Source organism: Anabrus simplex, chromosome 1 (assembly GCF_040414725.1).
Source record: "Anabrus simplex isolate iqAnaSimp1 chromosome 1, ASM4041472v1, whole genome shotgun sequence".
NCBI lineage: Eukaryota > Metazoa > Arthropoda > Insecta > Orthoptera > Tettigoniidae > Anabrus > Anabrus simplex.
This window is the reverse complement of record NC_090265.1, coordinates 716489178-716508025: the sequence shown is the minus strand read 5'-3', so window position 1 is coordinate 716508025 and position 18848 is coordinate 716489178. Positions and strand designations below refer to the sequence as shown.

Here is an 18848-nt window from a genome sequence, read left to right as displayed (position 1 = left end):
TCATCCTTGTCCTCATTTTCAGAACCCGGGTCTTCCATAAGAACTACCAGTATGGATTCATCTAAATTTCGTACACTTGAATTAGACATGCCAAATATTCACAAAAGTGACACAAGCAAGCTTGCTTCTCCCTTCCTGTCGGCACGCTTATACTTTCCCCGCTTGTTTCACAGCTGAGAGTAAACGATGACGCAGCCTAAGGTTATGTAGGAACAAGGCTGTGTTATCAGCGCTTTGAAAGAAGAGCTCTCGACTTATGCTCATAATTAGTCCATTTTATGCTGCCAGAAGCCTCCAACAGTTTTCTGGTGAAGTCACAGCTCGCTGTACTACTTTCAGCTACAGTTAAAAACATGCGCCCGTAGAGTCTCCGAGTTACATCAGGAATGAAATGACGTGCCTGCAGTTTCTACGTGTGGTGTCTCCAATGTGTTAAAGATCAAAACAGGTGGTAAAAGACCAAGAACACAATGGGTTGATACAGAAGTTCGCAGGTGGTCTGAGGAGAAATGGATATAGAAGTTCTGTTGCTCTCTTCCCACTGGGTGTTCATGTCCCAATCTTTCTATACACATGTAATTAATTTCTTGATTAGATCTGTATTAAAGTACAACTTGACAATACACTTTTTAAGAGATGTAAGTTTGCCTGCTAAGCTGAAGGGACCAGCAGGAAACTCCTCTATCATGTTCAGCAGATACATTCACAGAGTTTACATTATTGTTTAACTTCAAGTTCTGGTTTGACCACATTTATATTTCTGCCCACAGATACAGTTAAGAGGTGTTCCCCAGTCCATCAGTTCTGGTCAAATGTACCACATTTACTACCAACAACAAGCAGGACTGATAGTTTTATGTTACCATTTGTTTTCTCATACAGAAACATTGTCAAGATATCGCACCGTTCATTTCAGTTTTAACGCGTAATCAGTGCCTGGACTAAGTGTGTGTTTTATGACAACAGTAAGGATTTTATCCATTTTTCATTTCTGTATTTTACTCATTAAAAGGAACAGCAAGTGTCAAGACAAAGAAGGACAGACAATTTTTCTCCATTTAAAATGTTGTGTGTTTTTGTGTATATTTTAATCTCCATACGGACTAGAATTTTTTTTTAGCAACGATATTCTTTCTGTCAATTGTAGCTCAGGATGTTCCCGATGGAGGATGAAACATACATACATACATACATACATACATACATACATACATACATACATACATTATCGTTAGAAACCGAATCTAACCATCGTCGTCTTGGTCTACCTCTACTTCTCTTACCCTCCATAGCAGAGTCCATTATTCTCCTAGGTAACCTATCCTTCTCCATTCGCCTCACATGACCCCACCACCGAAGCCGGTTTATGCGTACAGCTTCATCCATCGAGTTCATCCCTAAATTATCCTTTATCTCCTCATTCAGAGTACCATCCTTGCTACTTTCATGTCTGTTACTTCTAACTTATGAATAAGATATCCTGCATCCACCCAGCTTTCGCTCCTGTAAAGCAAAGTTGGTCTGAAAACAGACCGATGTAAAGATAGTTTCATCTGGGTGCTGACTTCCTTCTTACAGAATACTGCTGATCGCAACTGTGAGCTCACTGCATTAGCTTTACTACACCTTGATTCAATCTCACTTACTATATTACCATCCTGGGAGAACACACAACCTATATACTTGAAATTATTGACCTGTTCTAGCTTTGTATCACCAATCTCTCATGCAGTTCTGTTGAATTTCTTACCTACTGACATCAATTTAGTTTTCGAGAGGCTAATTTTCATACCATACTCATTGCACCTATTTTCAAGTTCCAAGATATTACACTGCAGGCTTTCGGCACAATCTGCCATTAAGACCAAGTCGTAAGCATAGGCCAGACTTCTTACTACATTTCCACCTAAATGAATCCCTCCCTGCCATTTTATATCTTTCAGCAGATGATCCATGTAGACTACGAACAGTAAAGGTGAAAGATTACAGCCTTGTCTAACCCCTTTAAGTACCCTGAACCAAGAACTCATTCTACCACCAATTCTCACTGAAACCCAACTGTCAACATAAATGCCTTTGAATGATTTTAATAATCTACCTTTAATGCCATAGTCCCCCAGTATAGCAAACATCTTTTCCCTCTGTACCCTGTCATATGCTTTCTCTAGATCTACGAAACATAAACACAACTGCCTATTCCTCTCGTAGCATTTTTCAATTACCTGGTGCATACTGAAAATCTGATCCTGACAGCCTCTCTGTGGTCTGAAAGCACATTGGTCTTCATCCAACTTCCTCTCAACTACTGATCGCACCCTCCCTTCCAAGATGCCAGTGAATACTTTGCGTGGTATACTAATCAATAAGATACCTTCCTGTTCCCTTCCTTATAGATAGGTGCAATTACTGTTTTTGTCCAATCTGAAGGTACCTTACCAACACTTCATGCTAATTTTACTAATCTATAAAGCCATTTCATCCCTGCCTTCCCACTATAGTTCACCATTTCAGTTCTAATTTCATCTATTCCTGCTGCTTTATGACAATGGAGTTTATTTACTATCCTTTCCACTTCTTCAAGCGTAATTTCACCAACAACATTTTCCTCCTCCCCATGAGCTTGGCTGTTCGCAACACCACCAGGATGATTTCCTTTTACATTGAGAAGATGTTCAAAATATTCCCTCCACCTCTCCAGTGATTCCCTGGGATCTATTATGAGTTCACCTGAATTACTCAAAACACTGTTCATTTCCTTTTTCCCTCCCTTCCTAAGATTCTTTATTACTGTCCAGAAAGGTTTCTCTGCTGCTTGACCTAGCCTTTCCAGGTTATTACCAAAATCTTCCCATGACTTCTTTTTGGATTCAAAACTATTTGTTTCGCTCTGTTTCTTTCATCTACGCACAAATGGCTGTCTGCCTCGGCCCTTGTTTGGAGCCATTTCTGATAAGCCTTCTTTTTACGTTTACAAGCTGCTCTCACTTCATCATTCCACCAAGATGTTCGCCCTTTCCCATCTTTACACACCGTTGTTCCTAGGCATCCCTTGCTGTTCCTACTACAGCATCCCTGTATGCCACCCATTCACTTTCTATATCCTGAACCTGCTTATGATCTACTGTTTGAAACTTCTCACTAATCATATCCATGTACTTCTGTCTAATTTCCTCGTCCTGGAGATTTTCTACCCTTATTCGTTTGCAGACAGATTTCACTTTCTCTACCCTAGGCCTAGAGATACTTAGTTCACTACAGATCAGATAGTGGTCTGTATCATCAAAAAATCCCCGGAAAACTTGTACATTCCTAACAGATTTCCTGAATTCAAAGTCTGTTAAGATATAGTCTATTATGGATCTGGTACCCCTAGCCTCCCATGTGTAGCGGTGAATAGCCTTATGCTTGAAGAATGTATTCGTAACTGCTAAACTCATATTAGCACAAAAGTCCAACAAACGCTTCCCATTCCCATCAGCTTCCATATCTTCCCCACATTTACCAATCACCCTTTCGTATCCTTCAGTTCTATTCCCAACTCTCGCATTGAAATCGCCCATTAGCAGTATTCTATCCTTGCTGTTGACCCTGACCACGATGTCACTCAATGCTTCATAAAACTTGTCAACTTCATCCTCATCTGGACCCTCACATGGTGAATACACGGAGACAATTCTAGTCCTAATTCCTCCAACTGACAAATCTACTCACATCATTCGCTTATTTATGTGCCTAACAGAAACTATGTTGCGTGCAATGGTATTCCTGATAAACAGCCCTACCCCAGACTATGCCCTTCCCTTTCTAACACCCGTCAAGTACACTTTATAATCTCCTATCTCTTTCTCGTTATCTCCCATTACCCGAACATCACTTACTCCTAGCACATCCAGATTCATCCTCTTAGCTGACTCAGCCAGTTCTACTTTCTTCCGTAAGTCCCATTAATATTGATAGCTCCCCATCGAATTCCATTTCGTTCACCAAGTTGTTTCAAAGGAGTCCCTCGCCTGTCAAATGGGAGTGAGACTCCGTTACTCCCATAGGTCCGAAGCCTACTTAAAATGTTCTGAGCTCGGTAAATTCATGAAGCAGGATGCTACCCTACTTGCACATAGTCCAAGCGAGGATCTCTCCTCTAATGGGTTATGGACCACCGGTGAACTGTATAGTCCTAGCCGCCTGAGCACAAGGAGGGCCATGATTCAGAATATGTCCGAGATGCCCACTCCCATTCCATAGCAACTGGTATCCCGACTCTCAGGACCACTTACTAGGCCACTCAGCCGTTGCCCATAGTTCACGAACTAGGACGTGACTACAGTAACCCACACCATGAACCACATGAAACATGTACTACATAATTTAATATGACTGAATTCCAATAACATTTAGTGGATATCAATTAGTATTGAAAAGGTGGACCGATACATCTCTTAAAAGGTGTATTCTCAAACTGTGTAATACTGCATAATATGATTTGCACTTGACTTATTAAATAAATATTAGCATCTTAACTTAAGCACTGACCTTGAGACTGTTCTTGTCATCCAAGTCGGAGCGACTTCGCTTCTTATGACCTCCGTAGTCCTCCTCCGTATCGGACACTTCCATCTCCTCGTCAGCACGTTCGTTGAGGACTTCTTCTAGCTGGACGGTCTTAATCTCCTGCACACATGAACCAGCCATCTAACTTTTGCATGATCAAAGCAAGTTTAATGTCCCCAACACCTCTCTCAATGGTAGTACCATATCAACTCGTGTATAGTGCGTGCCTTCCAACCACCAAGCTTCATTTCACATCAAAACGATCTGGCTTTTCCCCGCATACAAAAGAGCCTATTTCACTGTTATCAATATATCCATGTTCATCAGCACACTCAGATTCAATAAACAACATGCACAGTCTAACTTTCTTAACTCATACATCTACAACATGAATGTGCAATATCTCAAAGGAATTTTTGTTTCCCAATGGAATCATATATTTTAGGTGTAATGTAAGTTTTACTGTTCAAATTCTTCGGTACCTAGAAGGATATATCAAGTCCAGATGTAAAATACTTTTCTGTAACTCGAAGATATGCAGAACATTTTGCTTATCCCCTACAAACCTAGTTCCTGTACAAGGTACATCAACTTATACAGGGTGTCCGAGAAGTCCCCGTACCCCTAGTTTCAAACGTGTGCTGTCGTCGCTCAATCAATTGAGCAGTCTCCACTGAAATCCATTCGCAAAAGAGCAGCTGAACTTCAAGTACTGAGTCAACAATGCACGACCACATTAAAAGATATTTGAAAATGAAAGGATTTAGGCCGATGCATGTGAATGAATTATCTGACAATGACATGGAGCAACGAGTTTCAGCCTGCTGTGCTCTGTTAGCACAATTCCCAACTGCTGTGTCTCGCTCAAGTGTTATTTTCAGATGAACATGCGATATATCGCAGTTCACATAGGAGGAATGTGGTTTTCTGGTCTAAGGAAAATCCTCATTATGTGCAAGAGTTGGAAAGGAACCCCCCCTCATGATATGGTATGGGCTGGGATATCATCACGTCACTTGTGCGGACCGTATTTTTTTGATGGGTATGTGAATGGAAAATCTTATTTGCATACGTTACAATCTTGGTTAATACCTCAGCTTCAAGACAAGGGAATCATGGGTCATGTGTGGTTACAGCAGGATGGGGCTCCAGCACATTCTGCTATTCAGGTGGGCGAGTTCCTTGATGAACAATTTCAAGGCCGCTGGATTGGCCGTGGCTCACCAACATCTCCAGCCCCATTGAAATGGCCACCACAAAACTCGGACCTTGCCACGCCAGACATCTCATTATTGGGAATAATCAAGTCCCATGTGGCTCAACGTCGGTACACGACTAATGAAGAATTGCGCCAAAGTGTGGAGGAAGCCTTTTGTTCCAGAACTCCTGAGATGCTCCGCAAGATGTCAATGAGGACTTGGAGATGGATAGAACTCTGTGTAAGGCATGGTGGTGCACATACAGATTCCCTGGATTCATAGCTTTTATATGTAAGTACTCCACTATAATACGAAAGGTATGAAACTAGGGGTACGGGGACTTCTAGGGCATGCTGTACAAGAATAAGCATGCTCTAAATTTCAGTCGGAGTGTGTTTCACTAACCGCATGTCACAGCAGCTTAAAATCCTATGTTAGGCTACTTTGCAACCTGTTTTAGAGTACAGGGCAATGGTGATATCTATGTCGAGCAATACTCTGCTGGATTACTTGATTCCTGCTCAGAATAGCAGGTCTGTCACCACCATAGAGAAGAAATGTATGCCGATTTTAAAATGATACCATATGATTTTAAAAGTGTAGATGTAGAATAAAGCTGTGGTATTGGAAACAAAAATTAGGAAGTAAACAATCTTCTTCTTCTTCTTTTCCTGCCGCTTTTTCCCACACCTGTGGGGTCGCGGGTGCTGCGAACTACGTCGCACATGTGGATTTGGCCCTGTTTTACGGCCGGATGCCCTTCCTGACGCCAACCCTCTATGGAGGGATGTAAGCACTATTGCGTGTTTCTGTGGTGGTTGGTAGTGTAGTGTGTTGTCTGAATATGATGAGGAGAGTGTTGGGACGGACATATACACCCAGTCCCCGAGCCGGAAGAATTAATCAGAAGCGATTAAAATCCCCGACCCGGCCGGGAATCGAACCCGGGACCCTCTGAACCGAAGGCCAGTACGCTGACCATTCAGCCAACGAGTCGGACTAGGAAGTAAATAATGGTATAGCTAAATGTTTATGGAGCCAAAGTAGTATGCAGATTTTTCTATAACTCAAATTTTTGATCATTCGCAGTATTTTCAGCCTCTGCAAGCACTATGAGGCATTGAAATTATAATGTATTTACACCTTACACTCAGTTTGATCATTTCTCAAATTCGTTATTAGAGCTGAAGAGGACAAAGTCAAAATATGCAGTTTTTGAAGACTACAAATTGAAGAGCCTGGTCAAGAATAAGACTGCTCCACTGATTTGGTGCTTAGCTATAATGGAACACGAGCAGCTGGGGTTTATTTCACTCTTTCAGCTGACACATGACTGGAGATCGCTCTCGGAGCAGTATGGTTCTTTACACAGTTGTGAATCTTCTTTGACCAAGACAGCATAACAACAAGAGATTCCCGCAGCTGTGACATACAAGTTTTACTTTAACATAATCAGTGTTGTGAAGGAGTACAATTTTTTTCCTGAAATATTTGTCAAAAAAATGCATTTGTGTAATTTGATTTATTTTGCCAAGAACAGACATGTGACCATTTGCAGAATCAGATCACAGGAGTACAGAATGCTATTATTTGTATAATTTGAAGATTAAAATACTACTGCATAAGTGAAAAAGTGAAGAATTTCATCACCAAAAGGCAAAGGAAAATGAAAAGACTTTCTTATGGTCTTGCTACGCTACAATACATAGTTTCACAGCAAGTTTGGCACATGGGAAGAAACATGATCGCTCCATCCGGAGTACACAAAGTAAGAGGAGTAAACTAAACCAAGAAATAAAATCTTCACTTTTACAACTTGGACTTTGCACCGAGTTCTTCAATTAGCAACTAATTAGAGTAATATTTTGCTGTGCACAAACGCACAAACTTTGTATCAAATGCTGACCGAGTGTGTTTCAAGCACATTCACACTATACACGAGAAGACACGATCTTAACCACTGATGAGTGCTGGAAAGCAACAGCTTGTGCTACACGTGCAAAGTAATAATTTTTGAGTATAGCATAGACCAATTTACTTGTTCTTATTAATTAAAAGTGTAGCAACACTAAGCTACTCTTCTGAAAGTTCAGTGTCTAGCTCTAAGTTGCGTGTCACTTATAAAGTGTCTAAGGATTTGTATAAAAGCCCCAGGCAGGAGAAAAAATGCAGACAAAAGTTTCTATATAAAATATTTTGAATGAGCTACATCTCACAGCAACATTCACATAAAACAGTTCCAAAAAGGTCAAATCCTTAATAACATTTAACAAATGACACGGTGTGTCCTTGTTTTGTGATAATTTAACGTAATTTTGTAACCTGTGACCTGGCTGTTGATCTCGAGTGTGGTCCAGACCTCAAGTCATCACCTACCTGATCGTGGTCTCTCCTCGTATGCTGGTTTGACTCAGGGGAGAACAACAGTGCACTTTTAACAAGTTGTGAGAGACATTATTCAAACATCATTTCAATAAATCAATTATACCCATATGAGAACTTGATTATATTACAATAGCCTAAAGACAAGAGGATGTGATACCTGGAGGTGCAATGGATAGAAAATTAGTCTGTCATCAGTCCTTTCTAACAACATTGTGAATAATTGTTTATGAGCGTTACCTTAATTATCTTGTTCCTTACAAGTCAGTCAGCAGACATGACTACGAGAAATGGTAACAAACTACAGTATATCCGACTGACCCTGTGTGGGTGCTGTGAACTGCAAGCAAAACCTATTTGCACATAGAATGTAACTTGTCCCTCAACCAAATCCTGCTAAAAAATATATATACGGTACAAATGGCTGTTCTAGGCCCCTGAAATTTTAAGAACAACTGTTAGGATGCTGGGTATATGCAGCGGTTGTGTTCATAGGAGAAAGGGCGGAGGGACTGTATGGTTCACGGTGAGTCAGAATGTTTGGCGGACACCAGAATGTGACTGTGGGGGCTTTTTGGAAGAACATAATGGGTGTGGGATGAGGATGAGAGAAGAATAAAAGGTGGGGCTAAGATCACGGGACAAACCGTAGTAGAATATGCAGATAATCTTGAAAGAAATCTAACTTGAGGGCACGGACAGAATGACCAGAAGAGTATGGGGAAAAACGGGCAGGATGAGAGTAAAGGGAACTGAGAGGATTGTTGAACTCAGGAAGGACTGGGCTGAGAAACAGAACAAGGTGAAAGGAAAGGAAACCAGGGAAAATGAGTACACACAAACATGCCGGAACTCAACAACAGAGAAGAGTACAGGGAAAAGATAGAGAAGCACCAGTAAGGAAGACAAGGGAAGAGATACTCAAAATGTGAGAGGAAGAACAAGAAGAGAGAAGGACAGAAGAGGGTAAAGAGGTTGTGAGAGGAGAAGAGGTAGACCCAAGCCATGACTAGGCTATCCACGATCCTATAGGGGCCGTAACAAAAAGATGGAATGCTTGTTCTAAAATGTGATTGAGTTTTTGTGGAGCCAGGATGAAAAGTGGTTAAAAAGGATACCAGTCTCGGACAGAGCTCACAGCTTGGGAAATCTAGCTGTTCAACCAAATGGGTGCGGGTAACCCCTAGCAGTACAGGCCTTCCTCAGGTGGTCATCAAAACGAGGCATATGCTTTGGTGGTTGAACAAATCCGTACGTCCCGGATGGCACGGCTGAATGGTAGTGGCCGTTTCATGTCATATGGGTGAAAACTGTCATAGTGGAGATACTGCTGACATTAGTGGGTTTGATGTGTGAATGGCCAGTAAAGGGCCCTTCGGTTCAGAGGATCCTGGGTTTGATCTGATTGCCTCGAGGATTTGAACTCTGTATAGTCAATTCTCATAGCTCTAGGACTGGGTGTTTGTGTTAATACATATTTTAATTTACATACAACATACCACACTACTAACCACCACACACAATAATGAATTCATCCTTCTAAATGAGACTGGCATCAGGAAAGGCACCCAGCCGTAAAACTGGTCTAAATACATACAATGTGCCGACCCCAGGTAAATGGGGAAAGGCCAGGAAAAGAGAAGTTGGTGCGTTTGATGTGTCCATAGGTTGGAGGTCAATGTAAAGGAAATTGAGAGAAGTGGAGAAGATCTGTCAAATAAAACTGACAATATAATTAGAATTGAGGTAGTTCAGGAATGAGTCAAGTAAGTTTGCTTTGTGGTGTCGCAGAGGAAAGATGTTATCAATGAACTTCCATCGGAGCTCAGCAGTGAGGAAATCATCTTGAGTTCTCCCAAGAAAAGAGTGACATAGGAGGCTCACAGTGGTACAATAAATCTGGTGGAATGACTGCCTCCTAAAGTTGAAAAGTTGTGGTTAAGGATGTTTTGCGCAAGACAGATGAGGAAGGAGATAACGGACAGGGTACCGAGTTGTCTTGTGTTCAAGGAGGTATTTATTGCTCTAAGACCATCAGCATGTGGGATGTTGGTGTATAGTGAGATGAGAATATCTTTTAACATCATTTGTGTTTGTTTGTTCACTTGTTTTAGTTATTAGATGTGTTTGTACAGATTTGTATTACGGCTTATGATGGCCAGTCAAGGCCGAAACTACTTCCTCGACTAAAAAATGTACTGTAAACATTAAGTAATATAGTATTGAAAAGGTGAACCATTTCTGACATTATCTTTGTTATTATTGTAGTGAAATTAGCTCAATGGTGACTGGGAAGATTGGCAAGATGTTCTAGAAAACGACAAGTGTCGCGAATATGCAGTGTGGTATCACGATGGTAATCTTAATGTGCTAAAATGTCATGGAATCTATGCCAAATAGTGTAATGCAACTTATAAAACTGAAATGAGGATATATTACTTATTAATAAAGATTAAAGGTATGTAATAGACAATGTGAAGAAAAATTCTCACATGTGTAGAGTTTTTTGTTGTTGTCGAATTCTGATATTAATTTGCAAGGGACTATATAGTATACTTTTGCAGAATCTAATGTGGCTAGCAGTAGACAGCAATGGATAGTGCTGGATGATCTAAAGAAATAAGTTGCACGATAGTAAAAAACGCTCGTATTGCTACATATAAGTCGTAAAATGTGGAAGTACTGTCAATATCTCCCGTATGTGTATACTTCAGTATTTCTTGTTGCATGAGAGTAAGAAATGAAAGACATAAAGTAAACTCGTGTCCTCATCCCGAGGTGACAATCTCGTCTCAAAAAATACCACAACAGGATGTAAATGGATCAGAAAAGTAAGAGAGGATCTGAAGGAAATAGGCCTTACAACAGAAGACACCACACATAAGATAACCTCCGGTTAACTCTTACACAAAACAACCAACAACACGCATATTTTCAACTGAGGAAAGGGCACGAAGATCGGAGCGTCTGAAGAAGTACTGGGAGGACCGCAAAGCCCGAACAATCCCTTCAAAGAGACCTGAACGACGGACTGACTAATGTGATCCTATGTGGTCATAAAAGAAGAAGAAATTCGTATTGCTGGATAACATAAAGCATGTTCCTATACTAAGGTTGAAACGTGTATTTCATACCGGTACTGACGAATGCTTAACACTAGAACCGCCGGAGCGGTCAAAATGACCGCTACACTTTTTCAAAGCCTTATATTGACCACATTTTCTGTCGTATTGCAAAGAGCTTCAGTGACTTTTCCTGATTACCGGTCAGAATCATCCGTATTAAATGTAATTAATTTTGCGTCATTGGTTAGGACGTAGGTAACGAGTATACCAAGAACCGCCGGAGCGGTCATTTTGACCGCTGTATTGATTATCATAATAAAATCTATTAGAACATGTGCTTATTCCTCTGTTTGAGATAACATTTGTTTATAATTATTCTCCCTGCAATAATGTAAGCACAACTATGAAACTCTGATAGTATATCTACGGCCATTGTTCATTCTCTTCTTTATTCATTTTTCTAAAGGTGGCTAATGGGTCACTCTCCTCTGAGAGTAGCGAACATTCTTCCGCTGTCACAATTCCCTAATGATATACGTTATTTTGATGTCAACATTACAACCTTGGTACTGAAATTCAGCAATTAGACTGCAATTATGCCTGGTGTAGGCCGAGAACTGAAAGGTTTCGATTGTTCTATTACAGCAGTAGAAAATGCGATAGGAAAAGCTGGAAGAAAGAAGTGACGCATCAACACAAGCCTCCCAGGACCAAGTAATATGTTACTAGGTACAGATGGCATCACGTAGTGGACTGTAGGAGAGTTTGTGAAGACTACACCTGGCAGGATGGCTTGTCACAACATCTTGAAAGAAAATCCAGGACCTACTCCATACTCAAAGCGGTATGTTGCTGACGACAGTGTAGCGTGTGCATGGCGTCTTTTTATTGATGAATCTATATTGAAACACATCAAACACTCTACGAAAACTGAAGCAAAACGCGTATTAGGAGATAAATTGTGGAGTGTAAGTTTAGAAAACTGGAGGCATTCATTGGCTTAGTGTATGCTCGTGGTGTACTTGGAGCTAGTAGCACTATACCTAATGAACTCTGGTCTAAAAAGTAGGGGCCACCATTCTTCAGTGAAACAACGGGGAGGAATTTTGTCGAGAAATACAAAGATTTTTGCGTTTCGACGTCAGAATTACAAGATTAGAACGTTTGAAAACTGATAAATTTGCATTAGTATCAAAAGTATGGAACAAATTCATTGAAAATTGTCAATTGTCTTATATTCCAGGTGAAAATCTGCCTGCTGATGAGTAGCTTTTTACAGTACATACCCAACAAACCAGATAAAACTGGAATTACATTTTGGCTGCTTGTGGACGATGACTCAAAGTTTCCGTGCAATGGGTTTCCTTACCTAGGAAAAGACGATCTCAGACCACGTGACGAGGCTCTACCCGAAAGTGTAGTAATGAAGTTAGTGGAGCCTTTTCAAAACACGGGGCGAAAAGTGACTACAGATAACTTTTCATGCAACAGTGAAACTTGGTAAGAAGTTGAAAAGTAATAGTTCAAATATTGTTGGAACCATTAGACGATCAAGGAGAGAAATTCCTAAAGCTGTGAAGGCTATGAAAGCTAGTCTTTACGACTCAACTCTCCTGAAACATTCCAATGACACACTTACTGTTTATCAAGGAAAACGAAACAAGAACGTCCTTCTATACAGTACTTAGCACTCAGAAGTTGAACTTCAAGCGAATCCCAAAAGGATTCCCGAAACAGAAGACTTCTACTACAATACAAAATATGACGTGGACATGGTAGATCAAATGGGAAGAAAATATACTATTCGATCCCTTACACGAAGATGGCCTGTTCATGTACGATCGTATTTCATAATATTCTTGACTTGGCAGCTATCAACTCCTGGATGTCTGGCTCCATGGCTAAAAGGTTAGCATGCTGGCCTTTAGTCACAGGGGTCCCGGGTTCGATTCCTGGCTGGGTCGGGAATTTTAACCGAAATTGGTTAATTACCCTGGCACGGGAACTGGGTATATGTGTCGTCTTCATCATGTGTCCACGGACACATCCCGGCACTAAAAGCCATACACCATTTCATTTCAACTCCTAGATCAATTTCAAACACTGACAGGGAAGAAGATCAGTCGCCGAAATGACATCCTGAAACTAGCAGTGGAGCTTCGTGTGGGGTACATGGGATCGAAACTTAAGTCTGTGGATACAGAACCCGAATTTAGGAAGCCTGTGGAAGGAAATGTACAGACTAGGCAATGCCAAATGAGGAAATGCAGGAATAAGACAAGTTTTACCTGCAGAAATTGCAAACAGCGAGTGCGTGGTTCTTGCTCAAAGGACATAACTAAGGTCGTGGTATGTAGTTCCTGCTTCTAAAGACGCAGGATTGCATCAGCGTGTGCAAATACACTAAAGGAAAAGAAGGAGACAAATATGTTGTGGTACGTGGATTTGGCAAACAAGTTTCAGGTCATAAATTGTACTAAATGGAATGTTACAGTAATTCTATTTTCTGATAATGAGTAATAACTATTTTTACCGTTTATACTAATAGAATTTGAAGTAAAAACAATGTTGGTTTTTTAGATAAGTGTGTTTTACAGAAACGTTTTTGTGTTTGTAATAAATTAGGAAAATATCACATTTGCAAAACTATTAAATATTTTGAATCTTTTCTGTGTTAGATCCCATAATTTATGTTTTATAAATTTAGTATTACATATTTGAAACAATGATAATGAGTTACTATACGTACTGAGCATAAAAATAATAATTAGAATACAGCGGTCAAAATGACCGCATCGGCGGTTCTAGGTATACAGCATGTTCCGGCGGTCCTAGTGTTAATGAATGGACATGTGAACTTCTGAAATTCTGTTCGAAAAATAGAAAACAAATATTGTTAAAGGTGATGACTTTTAGCATTTAGGTTTGTACATGTAGTATTGTATTTAGTAGCATTTTATATCTTAAAGCATTTTGAATGAGAACATAGAATTTGATTTCATTCTGGCTTTTGATAAAACTGCAAAATCAAAATTGCATTTATATACAGCTAATGATAAAAATTCATGAATTTAATAAAATTATACATTTTAAATTGATATAGGCTAAAATATAACATTAAAAAATCAAAATTATACTGATGCAAAAATCAGAACAGAACATTTCTGAATATTTTGTGTCATTTGTGTTCTATCTCTAACAATTAACGTGCATTTACTGAAATATATTTCAGCATCTACAATCTTGATAAGACTAAAAATACATTGCAGAGCTGCTTGGGCAAGCCCTGGATATTTAACAGTCAACAGCAACAGCACCAACTGCCCAGTTTAAAATTTCCAGAAGAAAAACAAAATACAAAAATAAGGTTTTATTTAAAGAATACTCATTTTGCAATTTTATCTTATTTTCAAAATGGTTTACTAGTCATGAAATAATTTATAAGCATTTTGCACAGTATTGTTATTGTGAAAAATCACCACTCCTACAGTAATAATAGTCTGCTTTCAATCAGTAAATGACAGTGATCACTGCTAAAATAAATGTTTTGCTCAAATGGTGTTTGGTTAAAAGTAGAAGTATGGCCTCACTCCAATCCAATGAAGTATGGTCAAGCCAAGGAAAGGATGGGGGAGACCAAAAGTCCACGTTAAACAACCAGAAATCTCTCTGCTGCAGACAGGTGAGGCTTTTTCCATGGTACCAGTATCAACTTCAAAAAGGACTATGAAGGAAAGGAAGCATCCACATCACTTGTTCCAGGAGTCTTCCAACCTCCAGGTAGCACTTGTACAGGTTCTCTACCCACCTTCCTCTGGGAGCTACAGTACATAACATACAGTTGGGAGAGCAGATGCCAGGCCCTCATCCAGGGGTGTCCACATCACTGCTACTGCACTAATTTTCAGTGATGCAGACACTTTATTGTACTATCTTCACGACTTACCTCACTGCTGCAACAATGTAACAAGAACAGATAACTAAATAAGAGATTCTTACCTTACCTGGGATCAACTGCAACCTTCTCACTTTCCATGCTTCCTTCAAATAGGTAAAATGTATTTAACAATTTCTCTTGTTTGGTTGTAAAACCTTCCACCTGTGATCAAAAATTATGACACTCCTCAAACCAAGTGGATACTATCAGAGCCTCCATTTCTAAGCACTGCTTATACGAAGCTGAAGTCTCAAGAAAACAAGCAATGTGATTCTCCAATACAATCTAAGCTAGATTTTACTTACTGCCTACTACTGTATCTTGATGCACGTATCTGTGACAGTATGAAATCTGCCCAGTAATGGCATTTAGAACATGACTAGTGCATCTAAATACAATTGCAAAAGCAACTGCAACTGCTTCACTCATCACAACGACTTGCATGTCTCATTACAGTGCCGCCATCAGTTTTTGTGGTTTCCCCAGTAACCACCTAACCTTTGGTGGTATTACTTGTGAATTCAACCAGCTTCCAGGCTGAAGACAGATCTTATTTTTAATTTTATTTAACTTATTCACATCATGACCACACGCTTTACTGCAAAATGCACTCTTCTAAACGGCCAGGAGCTATTAGCAGAGACAAGATCCCAGGTTTGATTCCCTCTCCTCCAAAGACTAATTCTTGACCGAGGGCTCAGCCTCACGAGACGAACACAAGTTGTTTTACGTCGCACTGACACGCTCATTGTCTTATGGCAACGATGGTACAGGAAAGGGCTAGGAGTGGGAAGGAAGCGGCCATGGCCTTAATTAAGTTACAGCCCCAGCATGTGCCTGGTGTGAAAATGGGAAACCATGAAAAACCATCTTCAGGGCTGTCGACAGCGGGGTTCGAACCAACTATCTTCCGAATACTGGATACTGGCCGCACTTAAGCGATTATGAGATGAACAATGGAGCTGTCTGAAATGAGGGGAGTGCAGCGATATGGTTGAGGAAGTTGGCCGAGCAGCAGTCTTGCCTTTTAGCCCTTTGTGGGGTCGCGGGTGTGAACTGTGTCGCACGTGTGGACTTGGCCCTGTTTTACAGCTGGATGCCCTTCCTGACACCACCTCTATATGAAGGGATGTAAGCACTATTGCATGTTTCTGTGGTGGTTGGTAGTGTGGTATGTTGTCTGAATATGATGAAGAGAGCATTGGGACGGACACTTATACCCAGTCCCCGAGCCAGAAGAATTAATCAAAGTGGTTAAAATCCCCAATCCGACTGGGAATTGAACCCGCAACCCTCTGAACCGAAGGCCAGTACGCTGACCATTCAGCCAACGAGTCGGACAATTTCAGACAATATCAACATTATTATTTCAAGTTAAAAACAAGAGAGTCACCTACATAAATACATGCTAACTAATTTTCTTGTAGCATCTTCACTGTTGCTTCTTTTGCATCACACAGGTCCTTCTCAGTCAACTGCTTTTGATAACATGTGTAAGAGCACAAGAACATTCCCCCCCATCAGGAAAGCACCAAGGGTCCTTATGTCGTACTCAGAAACGTCTAAATAAATGCCTGAACTACACCACAGCACTGTACAAAAAAAACAGGCAATGAAATTAATAAACATCAGTGCAAGGAAACTAATTATTATATTCAAAATGAAAACCTACAACCTGTTTCCCAGTCAGTGACCGGGTCAGGGATGGAATGAATGAAGCCCCCATCTTGCGGCGAGGATAGGAATTGTGCCAACTGCCGAAGCCTGTCGCACTCTTCTGGGGCAATGATTAATGAATTACAGATAAAATGAAATGATACTGGAGAGTGTTGCTGGATTGAAAGATGACAGGGTAAACCGGAGTACTCTGAGAAAAACATGTCCTGCCTCTGCTTTGACCAGCACAAATCTCACATGAAGTGACCAGGATTCAAACTATGGAACCTAGTGGTGAGAGGCTGACACGGTGCAGCCTGAGCCACGGAGGCTTAATTATTATATTAGATATAATAGAACTAATTCAGGGCATTTGCTGAGAATTTGCTTTTGATCATTGTCAATACCAGATGTTCACAGTAGAACTGGAGAGGATGAAAACATCCGAGTTATCGTGAATCTCTACTGGAATCAGTGCGCACAAGTAAGGGTCAAGACAAACTGACCGAGCAAGTGGAAATTCACAGAGGTGTGGGGCAAGGTTGTGTGCTTCCCTCCATTCTGTTTAACATTTGCTCACAAGAAATCTTCATAGGAGCCCTGATAGATCTGGCAGTGGGCAGTACCAAAACAACAGCCAGTACACAGATTATACGTATAGTTCTGCTGACCAACAATCAAGAAGACCTGCAATGGTTAGGTGACTGAATAAGAGTTGCCAGACTTATGGCTTAGAGTTGAATATTAAATAGATCCAGTTCATGGTGATATGCTGCAAGGAAATACTATGCTGATGGTGGGAAACTATGAAATGAAAATAGTTAACCGCTTCAACTCTCTGCAAAGCTGACTCAACACACACACAAGACCATGACGCTGAATTCAAATCCCAAAAAGAAATGGCGAAATTCACTTTCATTAAAATGAGAACCAATGCTGTGCTGTAGAGACCAGGTTCCCACCACAAAACTACGCATCCTAAAATGCTGTATGCATCCTGTCTTATTGTTGAGTTGAAGCACAGATTCTAACAGAGTTATCAGAGAAGAAAAGACTCATTTGAAATGCGAAATTATGAATGAACTGTGGATCATAAAAAATTAAAAAGAGCTACAGAACACTATTAAGCAGCGTAAGTGGAACATTTTGGTCTCATGGTACGGAATGAAGAATGATACTATGTGGTTCAGCTCGTGATCCTAGGGGAATAATTTTGGCAGATGCCCAGGATGGCCCAGGAATCTATACAGACTGTCATTTGCTGAATTCTTCAGGGGAACTATCAACAACAATAGGATTGTCAACAACCAGACCAAACAGGGCACAATAATAATATTAAATGAGACCTGTGGAATATGTCTCTTTCAAAGATTCTGGAAATTTTTGTGACTTGGACTTTCGGAACAGAGGGTGTCTGCCCCTGTTGATTCTAGAATGATTTTTGAGTTGTTCGCTATTTTCTTAAGAAGGAAAGTTCTGGATAATAGTTCTGTTGGAGAAAATAACAGGAGTTTTGATTGGTGGATCTGGGTGGCGAGAGGTAAGCTCTGTGGCCTGATTGGTTACCTGGTGATCGGACCGGGGCCAGCCTCGGCCTTTTTAAGAGAGCGAGGCAAGATTTCGTGGTCTTTTCGTTTCTCGTCAGTCCAGCGATCACTCATGTCGGCGATCCTCCCTCCCTCCCTCCCTGGCCTACCTTGGGGTGAGCACTGTTGGTTTCATTTCTGCCTTCATTTAAATTAGCTTGCTTTCTTCTCACATAGGAGTTTACCCCTACTCACCCAGACTCACCACTCAATTATTAAGATGCCTTAGCTTTTCAGCTGGGCCTGCCTGTTTGATTTTGGAGGCATTCTCCTTTTCTTTTGGTTTTGTAAACAGTGTAATTAGTAGATTACTTTTATTTCCCTCGGGGTTTGCCTCCAGTAACCTTGCGTCACTTGATGCACGCTAGTTTTCCTCTGCCCGCATCAGAAGTGTTTTTGGTGTGCGAGTAAGTTGAACTGGCCTCTGTGTCAAGTTTAAGTAATTCTGATTTCCCCCATGTTTCCATTATGTGGC

At 40.6% G+C, this 18848-nt stretch overlaps 1 protein-coding gene across 2 annotated transcripts in view; it reads right to left on the bottom strand.

The window, feature by feature from the left end:
- The window catches only part of LOC136857400 (ecto-NOX disulfide-thiol exchanger 2), a 152677-nt gene that overhangs the window by 37917 nt on the left and 95912 nt on the right, over positions 1–18848 (bottom strand). For both annotated transcript variants that reach the window (XM_067136038.2, XM_067136039.2), the window contains exon 9: positions 4531–4668. In XM_067136038.2, coding sequence (XP_066992139.1) covers positions 4531–4668 — 138 coding nt within the window. The remainder of the gene's footprint in view (positions 1–4530; positions 4669–18848) is intronic.